This window comes from Phyllopteryx taeniolatus, chromosome 1, assembly GCF_024500385.1.
Source record: "Phyllopteryx taeniolatus isolate TA_2022b chromosome 1, UOR_Ptae_1.2, whole genome shotgun sequence".
In the NCBI taxonomy this organism is placed as follows: Eukaryota; Metazoa; Chordata; class Actinopteri; order Syngnathiformes; family Syngnathidae; genus Phyllopteryx; species Phyllopteryx taeniolatus.
The window spans coordinates 28014191-28039066 of NC_084502.1; the positions used below are offsets into that span (position 1 = coordinate 28014191).

Sequence of the window (24876 nt, forward strand, 5' to 3'; positions counted from 1 at the left end):
GGCGGGGTACACCCTGAACTGGTTGCCAGCCAATCACAGGGCACATAGGAACAAACAACCATTCGCACTCACAGTCATGCCTACGGGCAATTTAGAGTATTCAATTCATGCATGTTTTTGGGATGTGGGAGGAAACCGGAGTGCCCGGAGAAAACCCACGCAGGCACGGGGAGAACATGCAAACTCCACACAGGCGGGGCCGGGGATTGAACCCGGGTCCTGAGAACTGTGAGGCTGACGCTCTAACCAGTCGTCCACCGTGCCGCCCTTGTCTTTGTAATGTATTCAATTAAATATGGATCGAACATGATTTGGAAATCATTGTATTCTGTTTTTATTTATGTTTAACACAACGTCCTAACTTCATTGGAATTGGGTTGTAGAATAACTACATGTTACTAATAGAATCAGTTGCAGGCAATTTTCAACTACTGCACAGTTTTTCCTCACTAGTAACGTAGTTGCTGTACAAGTGCGCCCTAATCGTTCATCTAGTGCGCAAAAAAAATGTTATACAGTAGTGAAAGGCAGTAGTGGGAAAAAAATGCTACTAATAAGACATAGTTGTTCTACTAGTGTGCTGACAAAGAACATCGTGTACTAGTACATGGATCTAAAACTGGATATCAAGGATAGAGCTCGGACTCGCCATGTCATTGTCCAACAAATAAAATTGCAGCATTTTGGGGTGGGGGGCTCACAGATTTTGTCACAACACCAGAAAAGACAGCTGATGCATTTTGGCTGGCGCGCTTTAGCAGCCATTTTTCCCGCCGAAAAAAAGCTGTTGCCAAAATGCTTCTTTTTAGCTTAAAATGGCTCACTTTAACCAGAATACCTCACTGCTTTGTGGCCATAGTGTTTTGCACTGGCCTCCTAATTCCACGCTGGCTAGCAACGTCTGCTTCTACTTAGCCTGCTAGTTAGCTTAGCTGCTAGTTAGTGGTAGCTGGCTAGCTCTCGTCAACTTATCTGCCATTATGTGTTGAATGAATCTTGCATAACTTTATCCAATTTTTCTACCGCTGTGTGCCATGAACATCCGTGAAGCTCCTCATGGCTATCGGATGCCTCGTTCCAAGGAGCTTATCGTCTTGGGGAGAGTACAGCTCCATGGTGCACGTGAATTGTGGCTAAAACTGCGCATATACACATGCGCAGTAAGACAAAATGTCGGCGGAAGTAAACAAAGAATTGCAGCTCTTGTCAGAATATAATACGTATGTTTTTATTCGAATGGGAAAATTATGGTAAGGAATTTGTTTTTTCATTACGATTCACTAGACAATCCGAATCCCCACTGATACGTTCGTAGCACAAATCAAGGATATTGAATAAATGCTCAAATGGCTTGCCATATACCATATAATTGACTAGGGCATACTAGGAGGACCACTTACTGGAGAGACAAAACTGTGCACAAGTTGACATCTGCGCGCCAGTCATACTACTGGTGAAGTGCTAGATGTTAACTATCCATCCATCCATCCATTTTCTGAGCCGCTTCTCCTCACTAGGGTCGCGGGCGTGCTGGAGCCTATCCCAGCTATCATCGGGCAGGAGGCGGGGTACACCCTGAACTGGTTGCCAGCCAATCGCAGGGCACATACAAACAAACAACCATTCGCACGCACAGTCACACCTACGGGCAATTTAGAGTCTTCAATTAATGCATGTTTTTGGGATGTGGGAGGAAACCGGAGTGCCCGGAGAAAACCCACGCAGGCACGGGGAGAACATGCAAACTCCACACAGGCGGGGCCGGGGATTGAACCCGGGTCCTCAGAACTGTGAGGCTGACGCTCTAACCAGTCGTCCACCGTGCCGCCTAGATGTTAACTAGTAGGATTTTATTGTGTCACTAGTAGCACTCAGTTGTCAACTATTGCAGAGTTTAGCCTCTCTAGTAACAAGTACTTAGTAGTAGTGTGCCCTAGTTTTTCCAATAGCGCTATTAATATCATATGGTAGTGGAAGGCAGTAGTGGGAAAAAAATGTTCTAAGTGAGACATAGTCATTCTACTAGTGTGTCGAAGTCATTCTACCAGTACATGGACCTGAAGCTGATATCAAATAAATGCTCAAAGGGCTTTCCATACAAATATTAGTTCATTATGTCTCCTTGGCTTTCTCAGCTTTCACATAACAAAACTCTTCCCATTAGAATGATGTGAAGACATTAAAGAAGTGGATGGCAGATGTGGATGTCTTCCTGAATGAGGAATGGCCAGCACTCGGAGACTCTGAAGCACTGGAGAAACAACTGGAACAGTGTGCGGTGAGCAGAACTCCTGCTGCCCATCGTGAGTTAAACCACTTAAATGCTGACCAAAATTGATTGGCAGGCCTTGGTGAACGACATCCACACCATCCAGCCCAGCGTCAATGGAATCAACAAAGTGGGCCTGCAGCTAAAGAAGGAGGCGGAGCTCCCTTTTGCAATTCATATTCAGAAGGAACTGGATGGGCTGAATGCCCAGTGGGAGAACGTTTGCAAACAGGTGGGTACAACTTGCCCTCGCAGGCCAATATCTCCATTCAAGTTCCTGATTTCATGGGTCTACGTGCAATGTCCCCTTCAAGGCTTATGCTAAGAAGTCAGCTCTGAAAGGTGGCTTGGATAAAACAATGGCTCTGAGGAAGGAGATGCAGGAGATGCAGGAGTGGATCAACCAGGCCGAGGAAGACTACCTGGAGAGAGATTTCACTTACAAAACACCCGAAGAATTACGCAAAGCAGTGGAGGAGCTCAAGGTATCTGGCACCTTTTGTCCTTCTGTTTCCCAGTACAAAGCTTACTTTCAGATTTTGTATATCGATATATGTTCTACTTATACTCCAGGGGTTATTTTGTTGCAGCCTATCCCTATGATTTAGAGTAGAGTGAGATGGAGGGTACACCGTGGACTGATCACCTGTCAGGCACAAAACTGACACAGAAAGAGACACCATTGTTTACGCTCACATTCGCACCTACGGCCAATTTAGAGTCATCAGTGAACCTAACACAAGTTTTTGGACAGTGGAAGAAAGCCATATTATTTGGAGAGAACCCACACCAGCATAGAGAGAACAATTAATCCAACATTTCAGAAAACTAAGAAGACTGAAATATTCCACTCGTAATTTACATGGTCTGCCGTCGAAAAGCTTGGCTGAGCACTTCAATAAGTGAGTGATGAATGGCATCCATCCTCAGTTTTTGTATGCCATAGTTTTATATGATTCAGTTTTCAATGTTTTTTTTCCCCATCTAAAATTTCTCCCCGTTTTTTTTTTTTTTTTTTTTTTTTTTACACCTGCTCGTTTTTTGTGCAAAAAAAAAAAACAAATTTTACCGGAATCAATGCGCGTTCATCCAAAGTATTACGTGGTAGTATAAGTTGTATATAAAGGGATTAATAGAAGATGTGGCGTATTTCACAATGCAAGCTTTTATGAACAACTCAAAGAAATAAACCTCCTGGTCTGCTCTGCGATAATCTGCATAACACATCCCGTCAAAAGGATTATATGTTTGTTGTCTGTTCTGACCAGGACGCTCTTGTAAAAGAGATTTATCATCTCAATGAGGTTTTCCTAGATACATAAAGGTTAAATCAAATAAATAAAAAAGTTACATGTACTATGGGAAATATTGCTTTGGATTTCATACAGTTTGGTTTTTAGTCGCGGCACGGTGGCCGACTGGTTAGAGCGTCTGCCTCACAGTTCTGAGGACCGGGCTTCAATCCCCGGCCCCGCCTGTGTGGAGTTTGCATGTTCTCCCCGTGCCTGCGTGGGTTTTCTCCGGGCACTCCGGTTTCCTCCCACATCCCAAAAACATGCATGGTAGGTTAATTGAAGACTCTAAATTGCCTGTAGGTGTGAATGTGAGTGTGAATGGTTGTTTGTTTCTATGTGCCCTGCGATTGGCTGGCAACCAGTTCAGGGTGTACCCCGCCTCCTGCCCGATGATACCTGGGATAGGCTCCAGCACTCCTGCGACCCTTGTGAGGATAAGCGGCTCAGAAAATGGATGGATGGATGGTTTTTATTCAGACTTTCTGGAAGAGATTAATTACAAAAAACAGGTTTCCACTGTATATCCTTTGATGGATCTATGATTGGCAATGATGCATTTTAGTATAAACAAATATAAACAAACATTTTACACTCATGATTTTACATCAGTCCCAATTTATCCATCCATCCATCCATTTTCTGAGCCACTTCTCCTCACTAGGGTCACGGGCGTGCTGGAGCCTATCCCAGCTGTCATCGGGCAGGAGGCGGGGTACACCCTGAACTGGTTGCCAGCCAATCGCAGGGCACATAGAAACAAACAACCATTCGCACTCACAGTCATGCCTACGGGCAATTTAGAGTCTCCAATTAATGCATGTTTTTGGGATGTGGGAGGAAACCGGAGTGCCCGGAGAAAACCCACGCAGGCACGGGGAGAACATGCAAACTCCACACAGACAGGGCCATGTATTGAACCCGGGTCCTCAGAACTGTGAGGCTGACGCTCTAACCAGTCGTCCACCGTGCCGCCCAGTCCCAATTTAGTAGGGATTAATGTGTGACATCACTGTGAAGTTGTACTTTGTTCAGGTTGGAAATGTTCAACTATGCAGCAATCTGGAATGTAGCATTTGGCCCAAGGAAAGATCCTAAAACTTTCCATCTAAGTTGCAGCAGCGAGCCCTAACCACAGTAATGCATTTTGCATCTTTGATGGGGAGATTTCAACTACCCCCCCCCCCCCCCCCCAAATCAGTCGTAAATGTCTCATATGCATGCATCAATTGATATTGGTGTAATAAAAAGCTGTTTCTCTCCTCGCCAAAGCTTTGTGTCTCCCTTTCATGCACCGTTCGCCCCTCAATTTTCTAACTGCATCATTTTACTTAACATAATGTGGTGTATATGTGATGTAAATTGTTGGCAGTGTTAGCGCTGTGACGCTCTCAGAAGACTTGGTTCAGCCCTCTTCTCGTTAGAGGTTTGCTCGAAAGAGTTGAAAATGTAAAATGGATTGTCCCCTTGTTTTTTAATCTTGTGACTTCTCATTCCTTCTGCTTTTGCTCCCACTTATTATTTTCCTCTTTTCGGGATGTGTGGGCTATACTGATTCATTCACTGTGCCACGCAAGGCTTTGTCAATTGTGATTTGTCTGATGGTTCAGCCCTTCCTTCTTAAGCTTACCCCATCACACCGCTTGCTCTTTTCCTCCACCGTGTGCATCTATCCTTTAACCAAATATGTTGCCTCTCCATCAGAGGGCCCAGGAAGAGGTCCACTCCAAGGAGCTCAAAGTCAAACTCCTGACTGACAGCGTGAATAGTTTCATCGCCAAGGCACCGCCCACTGCTCATGATGCACTGCGTTCAGAGCTTGATGTGCTGAAGGTCAACTACCAGCGCCTTTGCAGCCGCCTGGACGGAAAATGCAAAACTCTGGAGGTAATATTTTTTTTCAACTGGTCAAAGCAAAGTGGAGAAAGATGCGGCTGTTTATCGATGTCAGTGATGACACCTAATACCACCTAAAAAAATACTTACCCCTCCAACTACCACCATCATGACAGACATTAAAATACAGTAGTAATGTAGTGGGCCCAAGTGTTCATCACAAACGAGAGGTTTTATTCCTAAAAAATATATTTAGTACTATTTTAAACCACAGTAACATTATCCGTAGTTTGAACACTAATAGTGTGCTTTAATATAGAAACATGCAGGAAAAACCAGTTTTTAGGTAATTCAATTTCAATGTATTGCACATAAAAGTTACAAAAAATTGTTCTTGGATAAATGTTGAACAACAAACAGTTCTTTAAGATGAAATGCAAATGTGTTAAACGTTAAATACAACTGAACTATAGTGATTCTTTTTGTGTGCCGCTAGATGGAACCCAGATACCACTACTGTTACCACCCGTGAAGAATCACGCTTTCAAATGTCTCACCCTGACAAAATATTTGGCATCATAGCTTTTTGGCAAGTCAAGACACAATATAATATACTGTCAAGAGACCCCATTATGAGGATGCATTCATCCATCCATTTTCTATACCGCTTATCTACACTAGGGTTGCAAGTGAGCTGGAACCTATCCTAGCTGACTTTGGGCGAGAGGCACTGCACACCCTGGACTGGTCGCTAGCCAATCGCAGGGCACATATAGACAAACAAGCATTCACACTAGGGCTGCACGATATTTTGTTTTCGCATCATCATCGTGATGTATGTGGTCACAACAGCCACATCACAGCGTGAGTCATGAGGTGCATTCAAGGACACTGCATAAATGGGAATGAATGTTCTTTTATAATACAGTCCGTAATTGTAAAAATTGATTACCAGGAAAATTATTATTTGTATCACAATGCTTTAGTTAAAACACTGTATGATCACACTTTGATAATCCAACCATCCATATTCTTTACCGCTTATCCTCACTCGGGTCACGGGCGTGCTGGAACCTATTCCATCTGACTGTGAGCGAGAAGCGGGGTACACCTTGAACTGGTCGCCAGCCAATCGCTGGGCACATATATAAACAAACAACCATTTGCGCCCACATTCAAAACTATGGGCAATTTAGAGTCTTCAATTAACCTACCATGCATGTTTTTGAAATGTGGGAGGAAACCGAAGTACCCAGAGAAAACCCACCCAGGCACGGGGAGAACATGCAAACTCCACACAGGCAAGGCCGGATTTGAGCCCAGGTCCTCAGAACTGTGAGGCAGATGTGCTAACCAGTCCGTCACCGTGCCGCCCACTGTGATAATATGGAATTTATTTTGTTTTGTAGTATAAGAATAGATAAATTATTCTGTTAATATAGTCACCCAGAGCTTAGTTATCAATGTCCTTTCACCATTGTTCCTGTCATACTGTGTTGTGTGTTTTTGTTTGCACATTAAGCACAAAAGTCCTGTTATTTTTAAATTCCTCATTTAAAACAAAAAACACCATTCAGGTGTCAGTTTTTCCTCATTTTTTTAGATCGTGGGGTGAAAGCTGCTGCTGGCTACAAGTGTGGACTAAATGGGTGGCAACAATGGGGAAATAAAATGTCAGTATTTTGAGGGTAATAGCCCTTGTTCTTTCCATCACAACGCACAGCTGAGGGTAGGAATATAGATCGACTGGTAAATTGAAAGATGGCCTTTCAGCTCAGCTCCTTCTTCACCACAACGGATCGATACAAAGTCTACATCACTGCAGACACTGCTCTGATCTGCCTGTCGATCTCTCGTTCCACTCTTCTCTCACCCGTGAACAAGACGCCAAGATACTTGAATTCCTCAATTTAGGACAGGAGGATCCAATCCCCAACCTGGAAAGGGAACTCCACCCTTTTTTGACTGAGGACCGTGACTCAGATTTGGAGGTGCTGATTTTCAGCTCAACCGTTTCAGTAAGAGTTGGAGATCACGGCTTGATGAAGCCAACAGAACCACATAATCTGCAAAAAAAGCATAGATGCAATACTGAGGCCAACAAAACAGACCCCCTCTACACCTCAGCTGCGCCTAGAATTTCTGTCCATTAAAGTTATGAACAGAATCAGTGACAAAGGGCAGCCTTGGCGGAGTCCAACCCTCGCCAGAAATGAATCCAGCTTACTGCCGGCAATGGGGAGCAAATTCTGACACTGGTGGTACATATCAGGGGGTTTGGTACCCCATACTCCTGAAGCACCCACCGCAGGACTCCCCGAGGGACACAGCGAATGCCTTCTCCAAGTCCATAAAACATATGTAGACTGGTTGGACGAACTCCCACGTGCCCTCGAGGACCCTGCCGAGGGTGTAGAGTTGGTCCACTGTTCCACGTACTGTGAACACATACAGTGTAAATGTGTGATCGCCTATTATTACATATACACAACACATCTATGGACAATTTGTTTTGAAATCAGAAGTAAGTAAAAAATGTCTGTTGAACTATTATTCAATTTATTTTAAATGGGGAATTGGTAACAAAGAAATGGTTGCAATAGCTCACTGTTATCAAAAGTGAAGACAATTTGCTGTTTTGGTATTTTAGCAAGAGTCATGAAGTCGACGCACATCATTTGCTTTGGCGGGCCACATAAAATGATGTGCCGGGCTGGATCTGGCCCCCGGGCCATGAATTTGACACCTATACTTTAGACCAGTGGTTTCGAAGACCTTATTTACTTTATTAAGTCTGTGTTGGGTTCCTACGTAATGTATGAATACATTAGTGAGCTGAAAATAGTCTGGGCACAAAGATATTTATATATATATTATAAGGAAACTGTGCACTTACACACCTGCATGCAATTTCCTTTTCTAAGTCACATTCGTTGCATGTTCTGCAACGAATGTTCATATCCCTGCCCTTTTCATGCCCTCATTTAACCATGAATGGTCAATGTAAATCACCTCATGAAAGAAATTTCAATGCACTTGTTGATCAATGGCTCTAAAAGGTATCATGGCGGCAAGTAGAAAAAAGACCAAGAAACCAAAACCTTTTGACAAAATTGTTGTACTTATCAGTGGGGCAGAAATGAGAAAGAAAATGCTTTGATTGCATCCTCATTATCTTCCATCTGATTTTTCGTGGATATTTTTTTTTCCATTAACGGATTTACAGTGTCTGAGTAATTATGGTCCATGTGTGGTGCAGGAGGTTTGGGCATGTTGGTGCGAGTTGCTGTCCTACCTGGAACAGGAGAATGCCTTCCTGGACCAGCTGGAGCAGAAACTTGATGTAGCTGAGAACCTCCAAGGAGGAGCAGAGGAGATACAGGAGGCGCTAGATGTGAGTGTGCACAAAAACCTACTTCTTTAACTTTTATGCCATGCACTCCTTGTCTTGAAGTCACACCAAAGCAAGGGTAAGAGGTACATACTGTGATACTGCAACGGAGAAATAATAGTGTGGAAAAAGAGTTTGCATTTCATTGTCTTTTATAGCAGAAAAACCAACAAAGGAGTTAGCCTTTTATTGTCTTTATTATAGAAGCAAAGCAACAAAAACTAAAAAGCAGCTGCAGTTGGATCTCATACGGTTTTTGCCAAAGTGAGATACAGCTTTGGCTCACAGGCAAATATTTATACAGTTCCAGTCACAGCAATCACACTCCTGTTGTCTGGTTATGTAATGTCAAGGCCGTACATGACTTATTAAAGTGAAGTGTATCACATTACTTCCCATGAGCTCACCACCTATGGGACGGGCCAAGGGGGTCAGGTACGTAGTGAGCTGAGTGGTGACGGAAGGTGGGAACCTTGGCGGTCCAATCCCTGGCTTCAGAAGCTGACTCCAGGGACGTGGAATGTCATCTCTCTGGCAGGGAAAGAGCCCGAGCTGGTGTGCGAGGTTGAGAAGTTCAGACGAGATATAGTCTAGCTCCCCTCCACACACAGCTTGGGCTTTGGTACCAGTACTCTTGAGAGGGGTTGGACTCTTTTCCACTCTGGAGTTGCCCACGGTGAGAGGCGCCGAGCATACTTATTGCCCCCCAGCTCGGTGCCTGTACGTTGGGGTCTACCCGGTGGACGAGAGGGTAGCCTCTCTCCGCCTTCGGGTGGGCTGACGTGTCCCAACTGTTGTTTGTGCCCATGCACCAAATAGCAATTCAGAGTACCCAGCCTTTTTGGTTTCACTCAAAACAAATCCGACTTCCAACTGGCAATGAGGAACAGCCCGTATAAGGGTTCCGGTACCCCATACTCCCAGGGCACCCCCACCCCACCACCACAGTACTCCCCCGAGGGATACGGTCAAACGCCTTCTCCAAGTCCACAAAACACGTGTAGACTGGTTTGGCAAACTCCCATGCACCCTCGAGTACCCTGCTGAGGGTGTAGAGCTGGTCCACTGTTCCACGACCAGGATGAAAACTAGACTTCTCCTCCTGAATCCGAGATTCGACTTCCCAACGGACTCTCATCTCCAGCATCTCCGAATAGACCTTCCCAGGGAGTTGGAACACACGCTCTAGTCCCCCTTCTTAAAAAGGAGGACCCCCCCCGGCCCCCCTTGTCTGCTAATCCAGAAGAGGCACCGTGCCCAACGTCCATGCGATGCAGCAGAGATGTATCAAGCAACACAGCCCTACAACATCCAGGGCCTTAAGGAACTCCAGGCAGATCTTAGCCGGCTGCACCGAACTTCCAACAAAGCCACGTTATTCTTGGCCTGCTGTTACCCATCAGCTGCCTCTGGAGTCTTATACTTCAAACAGGCCCGATAGGAATTCTTCTTCAGCTTGAGGGCATTCCTCATCGCTGGTGTCCATCAACCACGATAGGCACCGACCACCTTACGGCCATAACTCCAGTCAGCCGCCTCAACAATGGAGGCGCAGGGCATGGCCTACTCCAATTCCATGTCCCCCACCTCCCTCGAGCGTGGTCCAAGTTCTGCCAGAGGTGGGAGTTGAAACGTTTTCTGGCAGGGGACTCTGCCAGACGTTCCCAGGAGACCCTCACAATATGTTTGCATTTGCTAGGTTGGACCGGCATCTTCCCCCACCATTGGAGCCAACACACCACCAGGCGATGATCGATTGAGAACTTTGCCCTCTATTCACCCGAGTGTCCAAGACATGCGGCCGCAAGTCCGATGACATGACCACAAAGTCGATCATCGAACTGTGGGCTGTGTCCTAATACCAAGTGTGCCTATGCAGGGGTGGTGTACAGTACAGCTCTTTGTACCGCTCTTAGGGCACTTTTCGCCCCTCCGAAACCAATCGTTGACGGGTTTTGGGGTGGTGCTGGGGGCAGTGCTGATGGGAATTTATCTGTCATCGACCGAGGCGGGGGTGCTGATGGAAATTTTTCTCTGGCACCTTTGCCGCTCCAAGGGCACTTTTGGCTGCTCCAAGGGCACTTTCGGCCACATTGGGTAAAAAAGGGGCACATAGGGTAAAATGTTGTGGGGTTCCGCCACCTCTGCGTTTGAACATGATGTGTGTTATGGATAATCTGTGACGAGCACTGAAGTCCAATGACAGAATACCGCTTGGGTTCTGACTGGGGGGTGAGGGGGTTGGGAGCGTGGGGCAATCTTCCTAATCATGCCCTCCAAGTCTCACTGTCGTGAGAGACGCTGAGCAGGTGTGGGCATACTCATTGCCCCGTGGCTTGGAGCCCTTTAAATGGGGTTCGCCCCGAGATACAAGACAAGCCTCCCTCTGCCTTTGGGTCAGGGGACGGGTCCTGACAGTTGTTTGTGCCTATGCACCATACAGCAGCTCAGAGCACCCACCCTTCTTGGAGTCCTTGGAGGGGGTGCTGTAAAGCACTCCCACTGGGGACTCCCTTGTTCTTCTGTGGGGCTTCAATGCTCACATGGGCAATAGCAGTGAGACTTAAAGTCAAGCAGAGGAAATACCAAAACACTATTCTCCCTGCTGAACAAAACATATGACCCTCTTAACTCCCTACCTACCCATTTCTACTTTCTTGACACCTGCAACTCCCTAATGTAATTCGTCAATGACAAAATTTGCAATATTCATCAGCAATTACAGTACGTTCCATTTCAGCACCTCCTCCCTCACCAGAAGCTTTTCTATGCCGTAAGCCTTTTTTCTGCTTTCAACTGCCTGATCGTCCTACAATTTCTGACATCATCCGTAAATCCAAACCATCTACATGTCAGCTTGATCCGCTTCCCACAACCCCCATCAAGTCATACCTTTCCTCTCTGCTTCCTGTCATAACTGCCATTATTCATTCTTCCCTGACCTTTGGTACCATCCCTTCCTTGCTTAAAATTCCAGCTACAATTCCTATCTAAAGAAAAAAAAAGAAAGAAAAAACTGGTTCAGATCCCACCAATTTCAATAACCTTCACCCCATCTTGAATTTGCCTTTAATCTCCAAGATTATGGAAAAAATTGTTGCCTCTTAATTCATTCCCACCTAACCCTTAACAGTCGATACAAGCCTTTCCATTCCGGCTTCCGTCCCTGCCACAGTGCAGCGTCTGCTCTTCTAAAAATAACTAACAACCTCCTCATTGCCGCTGATTCTGGTAATCTTTCCATTCCAGCATTCGATACCTTCTCACACCCCATCCGCCTCAATAGACTCTCTGCCGATGGCATTTTACATACACCTCTTCACTGGTCTCTCTGACCGCTTTCAGTTTATTCAACTAAAATCCTTCAAATCTGATCCCTCCCTAGTTACATCAAGTGTTATCCAGGGCCTCTTCTATTCATTTATTGCCTCCCATTGCCAATATTTTCCCCAAATGTAATATATTTTTTTCCACTGCTAAACGGATGATACCCAGCTCTACATTTCTGGACAACCAAATTCATCACTTCCTCCCTCCTCACTTATCTCGTGGCTCTTGGAAATTAAATCCTGGTTCACTTACAATTTCCCAAAACTCAATAGCAATTCACATAAACAAACTGAACATAACATAATAACATAAATACCATTACCCGGTCATCATACTTTCACCTCCACTACATCAACCAGCTCCCTCCGATCCTCCTCCTCTATTCACCTGACTGTCCCCTCTGTCCGCCTCAGCACCACGGGGAAGGAGAGTTTTCAGCCCCTCAGCTCCCCAACTCTGGAACTCCTGGCCACATGCCATCCGGAACATTGACTCTTTTCCTCTTTTTAAAGACCTACTGCCCATCCTGAAGTTACAATTTTATCGCCCTGAATTTATGTACAGTAGATTGTATAGTTAATATATGTATATATGCTCACACCAGCATACAAAATGTAATTTATTCTTTTTTTCGTCTGTATAATTTCAACCATTAATTTATTGTTCACTGTCCTTGGGTTCTCTGAAAGGCACTTGAAATAAAATGTATTATTATTATTATTATTATTATTAAAATACTGTTACAGTAGAGGTTTTTCTCTTTAAAGTATCATGTTGTTGTAAATTTCATGAAGAGTTTATTTACATAGTTTACAATTGAAATGCATCATTCTGCAACACACAAATCATTCTAGTTTTGCCTCTCTAATATAGCTGAATAATATAAAGAAAATAACAGCTTTCAGTATGATGCAGTGCAGATTTACATCACTACTAATTAATACTAATAATAAACGTATTGTTAAACAATACGTCTCCCACAGTAAAGGTCAGTAAACAGAGCAAGGGTACTACTGTGATCACATCGCAACACACACTATAGAATAATTGATACATCACTTTAATTGGAATGCAGGCGTACCTAATGAAAAATCTGGTAAATGACAGACATGACGTTCAAAGTAGTCTAAAGCCAAATACTGCATGAATGTTAATTAAATGGCTTTGTAAAAGTTCATGCCCAAATGAAATGGAAAGATGCTTTGTCCTCCTGACTTAATGTCTGGGTAAACAAATATGTATTGGGTCCTAATGGTGTGTATTTGTGTGTGCGTGCGCATATTCACATTCACATTCACAGGGACTTGAGGCTCTCCTGCGACACCCTGAGGACAACAGAAACCAGATTCGAGAGCTGGCCCAGACTTTGATGGACGGTGGTGTATTGGATGAGCTAATTCAGCAAAAATTGGACGCCTTCAACGCACGATGGGACGAGCTCATGACGAGGGTGAGACATGATGGTCATGCATTGCAATCATATTTATTACATTTATCCTCAGGCGTCTCAAACTTCACAGGCCGTATCGTAGTTACTGATGCCCTCAAGGGGGTGGTTACAAAGATGGAACCACATAATGCTTATACAGTGGTGTCTTTAGATACGAGTACCGTATTTTCACGACCATAAGGCGCACTTAAAAGTCTTACATTTTCTCCAAAATGGACGGGGCGCCTTATAATGTGGCGTGCCTTATGTGTGCACCGAGTTCCAACATCTATCAAAAAACATGGTGGGACATTTCCAGTTTCCCGTCAGCTTGCTATTATGGAACCCTGTCCCAAACAATGCAAATACAAACGTAACCGTGTATATGGCGCATGTATGCTCACATTATACACAGTATAGCGTTACTCACTATTGTAAGAGATGTAGCCACTGAACATGTTGACCAGGGTTGGGGATCGTTTGAATTTGAGCGATTCTGGTTCCGATTCCGGTTCCAAACGTTTCTTGATTCCGATTCTTTTAGGCGGCTGGGTCAAAAAAGTTTGCATGGTTTAAATAAAGGGTGTCCAAATTAAGAACATCCATTTTCTTAGCAGCCCGCAGCATAGACTAAAACGAACATTTGACTCGAGGTTCTTTATAACCAGTATCAATAGCAAACCTATGAACTAAAAGGCAATGTGTGTGGAACTAACCCAATTGACTTAATATTCATTAATTAATGTTTCAGCTAAAAGTTAAATATAGTATTGTTAAAATCGTTATTTAGAACTGTTACATCAAAGTTTTAATTTGACTTCCTGTTTTAAGCTTGTAGCCTTTTATTTTGAATGGTATGCACCGCAACTCAGCATTTTGGCACGAAAAGTAACTTCACACGACACCGGTGATTTTTATTTAAAAAAAAATTTAAATTTATGGCTAGAACCAAATGCTATAAAACGCTGATTCCTTTCCCTACCCACCGATGAGGCACAAGGTTAGTGTTTGTGATACTGTGAGACAACGTATATGTGAATTTTGTCCCAATTCATTGTGATGTAAAGTTGTTACGGTGAAGTTTTAGCCCAATGTTAAGCTTTTTTTTCTGTCATCGGCGCATACGTTGGTTTGAAGACTAAAATAAACGCTAAAAACCATCAGTGGTAAAGTGCCACCAACCGTTTACCTCGTTAGCTGTCTCAATGTTGGCATAGACGTATTTTATTGTTTCACTCACCCAGTTGACTGAGAGTTGACTTCACTGAGTTAGTTAATTTCAAAGTTAAGACACACTTTTGTTCACCGCCGCCTCCGTTGGGCACAAGCACATCTTCATGCGCATTCTTCTTTGTTGTTTTTTGCCGCTTCTTCGTTGGTTTCCGCCACTTCTTCAGCCGGAGGACTAGGCGTCAAGACTGGGCACCAAAATCTTTACACTTGAACGGTTCTGGGAGAACCGAAACATTTGTCCCGGTTCTCGTTTCTCAATTCTCAATGCCCAACCCTAATGTTGACAAAGCAGTGTTTAAAGAAAGGCTGCAGACCTTTGAAAAGTCGTACAAATCTTGAATCAAAACTGGTTGCTTTGATCTACCTGTTGTTGTTAATGTTAAGTGCAATTTTTGTGAACAGAACCTGAGTCTGTTTTATTTATATTTTTATAAATATATTATATATATATATATATATATATATATATATATATATATATATATATATATATATATATATATATATATGTGTGTTTTTGTTGTTGTTGTTTTTTTTTTTTTTTAATCTAGGTGGCATGGTAGCTGACTGGTCAGCACCTCTGCGTCACAGTTCTGAGCACCGGGGTTCAAATCCGGCCTCACCTGTGCGGCGGTTGCATGATCGTCCCGTGCCTGCATGGGTTTTCTCCGGGCACTCCGGTTTCCTCCCACATCCCAAAAACATGCATGGCATGTTGATTGAAGACTCTAAATTACCCGTAGGTGTAAATGTGAGTGGAACTTGTTGCCTGTTTATATGTGCCCGGCAATTGGCTGGGGACCAGTTCAGGGTGTACCCTAGCTGGGATAGGCTCCAGTCTACCCGCGACTCTAGTGAGGATAAGCGGTGTAAAAAATAGGTGCATGGATATTTTATCTATTGTTCTACATTACAATGTCAATGTTCATTATTCTTAGAATTAGAAGTGAATTATTCTTAAAAAACGGATGTAATTGCATTATTATGTTCTAATATCATTATATCAGTGTCATAAAAAAAATATCAGAAATAGTATTGTTTGGGAAAATATATCGTCCTAAAAGATTTTATCGTGACAGGTGTAAACACATATAATATATTGAGAGAGCGCAAGCGCAATAGATAACACCAAAATATTGTACAAAATATTGTACAAAATAGAGTAACAGCTGTAATAGAAATCTGCAATATCATGGTACTGCGAAGCAAGAACCGTGATATAGAGGAGGATTACTTTTTCTGTATTCTGTGATGGTAAGTTGCAGCGACTCATTGTTCCCAGTTTGGAACTCATTGTTTCCATGACATGTGCATCCCGGGACTCACATAGTTTCAAGTGTAAAATGATCTGTGTATTTGTAGCTCCACAGAGAATAACAAATATATGCATGTGAGTGTTGTTATATGATCTGTCTACATGTGTTGCTCCACCGTTTGTGTTCAAATACCCGTTGCTTCAAGGGTTATAACACTCCAACACTAATGCTATTAGTTAGGCTGTCTATGGTGTTTCCTATTATGTGTTAGCATTAAGGGAGTGAACTTTAACACAAAGTTATGTGGCTGTTTTAAATAGAAAATGTGTAATTAGTTTGACAGTAAACTTCAACTGGGAGTGCGATTAGGCGGCTCGAAGCCTCTTTGTTAAAGGATGTTTCACTATTAAACCAAACTGCTGCTTATTGTGAAGTGAAGTTGAGTCTACTGTCTTCATTCAGCGCTCGTATCTCAAATGTCTCTCGCAAGTCAAAGTCACTCGTAAGTCAGGTCACTTGTATCTCAAAGCACCACTGTATAACCGCGGGTGTAACAGTACACCAAGAATCCCAGTTATGTACGGACATTGGTTTTTAAGTCATCGTTTGGTTCACATTCAATATCGTAAGGCAGAGGTGTCAAACTCATTTTTGTCACGGGCCACATTGTTGGTACGGTTTCACTCTGAAACCATATAACCATATAAATGTTTCGATCCCCTGATCATAGTATTATATATGCATAAAGAAAATTACAGATAAATAGTTTTAAAATTAGAAGTCAAGGATAATACTTTGTTCAACTCTTGTTCAAGTTACTGTAAAAAGGGGTTTGGTAACAAAACGAAAATGCTTACAATATTTCAACGTTATTATTTATTACAATGTGAAATTTTGGTGCAGATTTGAACAAGAATCAGGGAAGTTGACGCAAATTATTTTTCTTGGCCACATAAAATGATGTGGCAGGCCGGATGTGGCCCACGGGCTGCGACTTTGACATAGCTGCTATTTGGTTTTATCATATCCACTTGATACTCTTTTCAGCTGAGAGGTGTTGCTTGAGGATTAAAATAAATGTTCTGTTTTAACAGTATTTCATTTCACATCAAATTATTAGTTAGAGCTCTCAATGCCATGAGGCACATTAGGCGACAGCTGCTGTTTCTGTAATCTGTAGTTTTTTTAACAGGAGCAGGTGATTGGGCTACTGTCCAACCCCAGCACCTGATATTCCTTGGCTTTCTCCCATCCAATTACTAACCAGGACTGACCCTGTTTAGCTTTCGAGATCAGATGAGGTCTGGCAGCACGTGGGGATTGGGCCGGCTATTCAAATTATTAATTGGTGTCTTTTGTGATAATGTTGTTTTACTTGTTCGACGCATGTATTTTGTAAGTGCTGTATCAATGAATCCTGTGTGACTACACAATTGATGTACTGTGTGCTGTACTAATCAATTAGTTGTACTGTTGATTATATGTGCACCCCAGGAAGATTAGCGAACTGCTCCAGCAAGTTAATGAGGATGTTGGCAGCGGCTGCTGCTTGAGACAGTCATTGATATTTTCATCAAAATACTTTGCCTACAACACCAAAATTAGTCAATATACAAAGGAATTTAACCATATGATCGCCAACACTTTTGCGAAATTGCGATCATCTACTGCAGGGGTGTCGAACTCATTTTTGTCACAAACCACATTGTAGATACGGTTTTCCTCAGAGGGCCATTATGATTGTAAAACCATATCAATGTTTAATCGCCTCATCATATTATTACACATAGGCAACAAATTGATGGATAACTAGTTTTGAAATCGCGGCACGGTGGACGACTGGTTAGAGCGTCAGCCTCACAGTTCTGAGGTGCGGGGTTCAATCCCCGTCGCCTCCTGTGTGGAGTTTGCATGTTCTCCCCGTGCCTGCGTGGGTTTTCTCCGGGCACTCCGGTTTCCTCCCACATCCCAAAAACATGCATTAATTGGAGACTCTAAATTGCCCGTAGGCATGACCGTGAGTGCGAATGGTTGTTTGTTTCTATGTGCCCTGCGATTGGCTGGCAACCAGTTCAGGGTGTACCCCGCCTCCTGCCCGATGACAGCTGGGATAGGCTCCAGCACGCCCGCGACCCTAGTGAGGAGAAGCGGCTCAGAAAATGGATGGATGGATGGATAGTTTTGAAATCAGAAGTCAAGGATAATGGTTTGTTCAACTATTGTTCAAGTAATTGTAAAAGGGGTTTGGAGGCAAAACATGCTTACAATAGTTCATTACTATTTATTACATATGAATATTATACAAACATTTGGAACAGATTTTAGCAAGAATCGTGGGAGTTGACACACATGATTTGCTTTTGCAGGCCACATAAAATGATGTGGCGGGCTGGATCTGGCCCCCTGGCCTTGAGTTTGACACCTGTGATGTAGTGATTTTTTTGTGTTTGTAACTACGACGGTTGCCGCCGAGCTAACTAAGCTAGCTTGCTTTAAACAACAAACAAAGGCGACATGCGCTTGAGCCATCTCATTTTCTGGGTCACACTGACCGCAAGTGCATCATCAGATTTGGAAAACAAGGATAATAATAGTGACACACGTCCCACATAGTGGTCTATTGTGTCCGAATCCTATAAAAGTGTGATCTCCGATGCGGAAAAGACTTTTTGCAGTCAGATTTGTGCTTCAACAACCATGAGGAACATTTCCATCATCGACGAAACTTCAAATAAACACTAATGTAATGTAGATATCATTAATGAAAACTCACGCCGTAGGAATCTGAAAAGTATTCCTGTAGACTTCGTTGCCTCCGATCAAATGAGAGGGCCGTCGGTGCTGCGTTCGTTTCGTCATTGTCGTTCGCCAGTCACTTTCATTTTTTTTCAGATTTGCGCTGACACGTGTTCTTCGGCAATGCGTCTTCATTCATTCAATCGACAACAAACAGAGCTTTCAAAATTAGCGGTAACAGTTATTCATACTTAAAATGCATGAGCAGATGCATAAGTAGCCATGTGGCTCCATGGAAACTGGTACCTGTGTAACGGGAGCTTGCTAGGGATTGCGGCTACGTTAAGGAACCTCACACTCCAATCCATAAAGACGGTACTGGATCGATGCCCGGTGTGGCGTTGACGGCGCGCAGAAAAATGTCACCGTTTACACCTGATTGGCCGACTGTCGTATCCCCACAGCCCAACACTGAGTGCTCTATAGTTCATACAAATAAGAAGACGCTGCTCTTGGAATTACGTACACGTTTGGCTGATGCCGTGCGGACCAATGTCATGCTGACTTCAAATTGGTCCTGTGTCGGCGGCCTGATATGTCTGCCGTAAGGGAATGAAACGTAAAACACCAATAATACCATTTGTATAGCTTTGGCTCCATCTGAAGAGCCTGGGAGTTTGTCCCTCCTTCCGCCTCTTCCTCTTCTTGTGCCTTCCCTTCGGCCACCCCCACTGGCAGCATTGCTTCCTCTGCCGCCTCGGGTGCCAGATTAGTCACACTTTTAAATACACATGCACACACAGACACTCACACACACACGCACAAGGACACTCAGACCCCACCGGGTTGATCCCCCCCCTCACAAAAGCACCAGATTAATGTTCTCCTTGCAGCCTGATAAGCTTTCTTTTGTTTGTCAACCCATTTGAGACTGTGTGTATGTTAGAGTTTGTATCTGTGTGTATGTTCTTGTGTCACATTCTTGTATTTCAGATATTGACTGGGTTTATTGTCTCGGAGGGTGTGTTTGCCAACATAGTCATATGAGATGAAGTGGGCAGCTCAGTCTCCTTCGTCTCTCATTAATGAATGCAGCCGTCTCATTAAATTTGAAGTGAAATATATAAATGTTCGTAGGGTAGTGTCGTGGAAAGACAAAACGGTTATACATGAATAAAACTAATGTAATAATTGTGTTTTTCGCTCTATTTAGTGTGAATTTAAGTTTACTTGGGAAATTGAAATGGTCAGTTTTATTTGTGATTAGTTTCTGAAGAAAATTCTTTAAATGAATTGAACTCTAAATGAATATGTACTCTAAACCAGTGTTTCCCCACTAACACACTTCACGAGATGACCAGGCTCATCTGTCAACATTAGAGACCCTGGCAATCCTGGGTCAACTGGGCAAAGCCAGAACTGCTATTTTTCTTATAACAAATCATATCAATGTAGCTGCAAAAATTGTTTTTAAAGTTTATTATAGTAAGGTTAAACTTGTTTATTGTTACATAGGTTAAGGTTGCATCCATCCATAGTGCTTGCCGCTCACCCTAACTGGGGTCGTGGGCATGCTGGCGCCTATCTCAGCTGAGGCCGGATTTAAACCCGGGTCCTCAGAAATGTGAGGCAGATGTGCTAACCAGTCGGCCGCAGTTAAGGTTACATATTATTGCTTAATAACAATTCTGTATATGAAGATGTCGACAACATCAATACAAAAAGAATAAATGTTGCCTTTCCAAACATAATCATGCTCTGTGTTCATTGACATTGTCAGAGAGGAAGAAGAAATGATTTAGCTCAAAACAATTAGAAACAGCTCTCAATAGGGCAGATGCATGTACATTGCAAAATAGAAATAGAGCCTTCCGCTAATAGCGAAAATCTGCGAGAAATGACATCTACTTTAGTCTAAATGAAACTCCTCAACTCACTTCAACATACTCTAGTTCCTTGGCTCCAAGATGCCACAAGATGGCACCAAGGTAATACAGTTATTGCACAGAAAAGCAAATAGGTAGGTTTTTCGAGCAGATAACTAAGGACAGGTCAACAAATATCCGCAAATAGCTGAAATCACAAATGCTGAAGTGCAAATATGCATGAGGTCGCTGTACAACAATAAACACATCGTCAAAGCTACCTCTATACCTAATAAAGCAGAATGAAAAGCCAATTCAATCACAACAGCGCATTATACCAGTCTTATTTTTTCCACCTTTTGATTCAGAGAAAGATACGAGCAGCGGATGTGTCAAATAACATCTCCTGCCAAGGTCCAGAATAAAGGCTGACGCAGTAGGATAAGTATATAATTCCATTATAACAAGGTCCCAAATGTAAAACCCATGCAGAGGTAATCCAGCCCTTGTATGCTCTAAAATGTTCTTCTATATGTACACATTGTTCACATTAAAGGCATGTATGCCAAATCACAAAGTGCAGTCGTGCAGCAAAATACGCAACAAATGGGCTGCTTCACTGAGAGTGTGTATTTGGGAGCCAATGTGGCGTAACGCATTTCCACAGGGGAAACTTGTTACAAGTGTTTGTCTCAATATTTCATATCGCTGAAGTTCTCATTTCATTTATTAGAAACTGAAAGCCCACAAGTCACATAAATGTGTGTGTATGTCAGGGGGGGATGTGGAGGCTGAGGGCTATACTTAGTCAGGATCCTCCGTGGGATTAGCATGCATACAGTTTGCCTGTCCAGGTCACACATGACTTCAAATGGGTTTATGATGTAAGTGATCGGACTCTGGTAATCCCGTAAGCAATCGCAAGAGAAGCGAAGGTGATTCTTGTCATTGGTAATGTTGATCCGGTGGGCTTCACTTTGAGATGCCATGAGAGATACACCTCGGAGTCCATGCGGCAGGAGAGTGCGCACCGGGCGTGGGAGCATGGTGGCGGTGGTGGGTGTTTGCTTCAGTCATGTGTGTGTGCTTTTGTGCCAGGAACAGCTTTTGTGCCTTCAGAGGTTGTCTGAACATTGGACTCAGCATTGACACAATAACACATTTTGAAGGCTACACTGGCTTGTAATTAAAAGAATAGAATAGAGTCAATTGGTTGTTGTCATGGATCACTTTTTACTCGTTGATATTGTTGGACCAGCCTGAAAATCTTGTTGTGTTTAGCACAGTGCTGTCATAGATGCTAGCATGTGCAATGAATTACCCTTTGGGAGGAGCCGTGTAGGTGCAACCTTTGACCACTTTTGGCCATGTAAATGTTGTTGGCCTCAGATAAACTACTCATCAAAAAAAACAAAAAAAATTGGGGTACTCAGCTTCCTGGTGAAATTTCAGGATTAACCTAAAAGGCACAACAGGTACCTTTACAGGTGAACTTAATTTTACCTTCTCTAACTTTTGAGTGCACTTGTCCAACTGTTCAGTCTTTCAGTTTTTTAAAAACTTGCGGTTCTCTAACAAAGAGTTGGATGGTAAAATTCAAAACAGGTGTTTGGACCCATCAATTTCCTGGTTCAATCAGAAATGGTATTTTAACGGCCTTAGTCGTCATGCTGTTCACATTTTGACATCATAAGAGTGAGGCCAAGTCAACACCTAACAATTGATCAGCAGTACCTTGCCATTGCAAGACTGCTCTCTGAGGGAAGTGGCCACTGAGCTTAGAGTGTCATCAGCAGGTTGTGACAACAACAAAAAACAAACAAAAAAAAAAACTGGAAGAGTCACAGAAGGGCGTAGGAGTGGACGTCCGACAAAATGTTCATGGATCAACCACCTCTTGTGAATTCAGCTGTTCATCTCCTTTTTTAGAAAAAAGCAAGTTGTGCAAATAGTACTTTTAAACATTGAACAGTTGGACATTCAAAAGTTGAGAGAAGGTCAAATACAGTTCACCTGTTAAGGTTATAATGCATTCTGGGTTCATCTGGAAATTTCCCTCAGAGAATCATATAGGATGATACTTTATAAATATTTCTTGAGACAATTCAACTGTGTTGTTATCCAGGCGTCCCTCAGGCAGAAGGAGCTGGCCAAGAGCATTCAGTGGGACCAGGAGAATGACAAGAGACTCAGGATCATCCAGGAGTCGCTGGCCAACACGGAGCGCCACCTCAGGGCGTACTTGGCTGACAACATTGATGCTCAACAGATACCACAGGAAGCTCAGGTAGCGTTTATGGACCAACCAGGCGAGCATGTTTAACTCCATTGGCGCTAGAGTGCAGACTTCGCCCGATCCAAAGCATCCTAATTTGACATAGCGTCAAATTGTACACCATCTCCTGCATATATATGACTTTTCTCATATGGTATTATTCACTGAACATTGAAGAAGGCAGTGTAAAACATTGAAGAAAGATTTGCAAAATCTAATAAAAACATAACCACCTTAACTAAAGTAAAACAAACAAATTAAGGGTAAACCAAATATTACATTTTCTTTTGAAGCCACACCTATAAACAAGCTTTATGCAGAGTATAAATTAAACAATTTACAATATGCTACTGTGTACTGACCCCTCCTGGTCAAAACAAGGAGCAACATCAATAGTTAAAAATAAAGAAGGTACATTTTGAAATGCTGTCACTTTGGATAATGTACTATGCAGAAACTCCAGTCGGACTTGAGTGGCCATGATGCAACCTTGGAGGAGATGAGGAAGAAGAATCAGGAAAAGGACCCATCCCAGAGGATGACTGGACAGATAGACCTGACACAGGTGCCCCTTTTAAAACCTAACACGCACACACATAAAGTACTTATACTCTCCATCCATCCATCCATCCATCCATCCATCCAGTACGCATACATTACATAGGTTAATTAAACACTTTGGAAAATATTTTTCAGAGGGGAAATTCCGGCCTAATTTCCTTTTTTCATTGTTTCTTGATTGTTTGTTACGTAATATTCCAGTTTCTAGAGATGGTGAGTTTTGGGTTTTCGTTGGCTGTAAGCTGTAATCATCTAAATTATACATATACGAGTGTGTGTGGTGAATCTTTACAACATGAGTTTCACTTTTTGAATTTCACTAAATTAAGCTCTTGACACTAATGTATTGAGCTGTCCATGAAAACAAGCGTCCATGAAAACAAGCGCACATGTATATGAACAGATCCCAAGTCCTACTTCTGCCCAAACTAGAAAATGCTGACGGATGTGTGGACCAAGTTCCGGCTCTTCCAGAAGCCGGCCAACTTCGAAGCTCGCCTGACTGAGTGCGAACGTGTGCTAGCTGGTGTCAAAGGTCAGGTGGGGGTGCTGGACATTCGCAGTGTAGAGCAGGATGTGGTGCAGTCTCAGCTGGAGCAGTGCATGGTGCGTGTCCATGTATGCTTTTTGATCAATTGACCGATGAAAGCCGATGACCTCCACTCTGTTGGGTGTCTTGTAGAAGTTGTACAAGGTGCTGAGCGAGGTGAAAGGCGAGGTGGAGACTGTGATCAAAACAGGCAGGCAGATCGTGCAGAGGCAACAGACCGAGCATCCCAAAGAGCTGGACGATCGTGTGACTGCACTCAAACTGCTGTACAACCAGCTTGGAGCACAGGTGTGAGCACACGCACGCGCCACAAGAGGACGGTACCGGTAAACACGACTCGACATTGCAGTTGCCTCACACGCTTCATGTGAATGCTGAGAGACAATGCCGTCCAACTGAAATTAGTCCTATGCGCCTTCTAGGGGCGGTGAGCAGCATAGGTATGACCTCAGAGTCATCTAATGGGTACCTTGATTTACGAATGCGCTGCTAACTTGAAAATCTATGAGCTGTTGCTTGGTTCATTTTTTTAAATTTTGTTTTGTTTTGTTTTATTTTTTGTGCTCCTAGCAAAAATTTGATTTTCAGTTCATTTCAATGGGAAAAAAATTATTTGATATAAAACAGGGGAGGGGAGGCTGAAAGGGGTTAATGGCATTTAATTAATTTTAGTGGGGAAAGATGAACACGATGGACGGGAGTAATTTCAGTTACAAGCTTGGTTACAGAATGAATTAAACTCGTTAGTCAAGGTAACACTGTGGTGCCGTGAGATATGAGTTAATTCATCCCATGACCACGCTTGTAACTCAAAATACTTTTGTCCATCGTGTTCAGCTTTCCCCACTAAAAT

General features: G+C 43.1%; 1 protein-coding gene across 17 annotated transcripts in view; it reads left to right on the forward strand.

Annotated features, from left to right (window-relative positions):
• dmd (dystrophin) overlaps positions 1-24876 on the forward strand; it is a 216594-nt gene that overhangs the window by 98400 nt on the left and 93318 nt on the right. For all 17 annotated transcript variants that reach the window (XM_061785408.1, XM_061785324.1, XM_061785369.1 and 14 more), the window contains 10 exons: positions 2165-2278; positions 2346-2501; positions 2584-2754; positions 5266-5448; positions 8657-8791; positions 13419-13568; positions 22763-22924; positions 23367-23477; positions 23906-24079; positions 24156-24311. In XM_061785408.1, the coding sequence (XP_061641392.1) occupies positions 2165-2278; positions 2346-2501; positions 2584-2754; positions 5266-5448; positions 8657-8791; positions 13419-13568; positions 22763-22924; positions 23367-23477; positions 23906-24079; positions 24156-24311 (1512 nt within the window). The remainder of the gene's footprint in view (positions 1-2164; positions 2279-2345; positions 2502-2583; positions 2755-5265; positions 5449-8656; positions 8792-13418; positions 13569-22762; positions 22925-23366; positions 23478-23905; positions 24080-24155; positions 24312-24876) is intronic.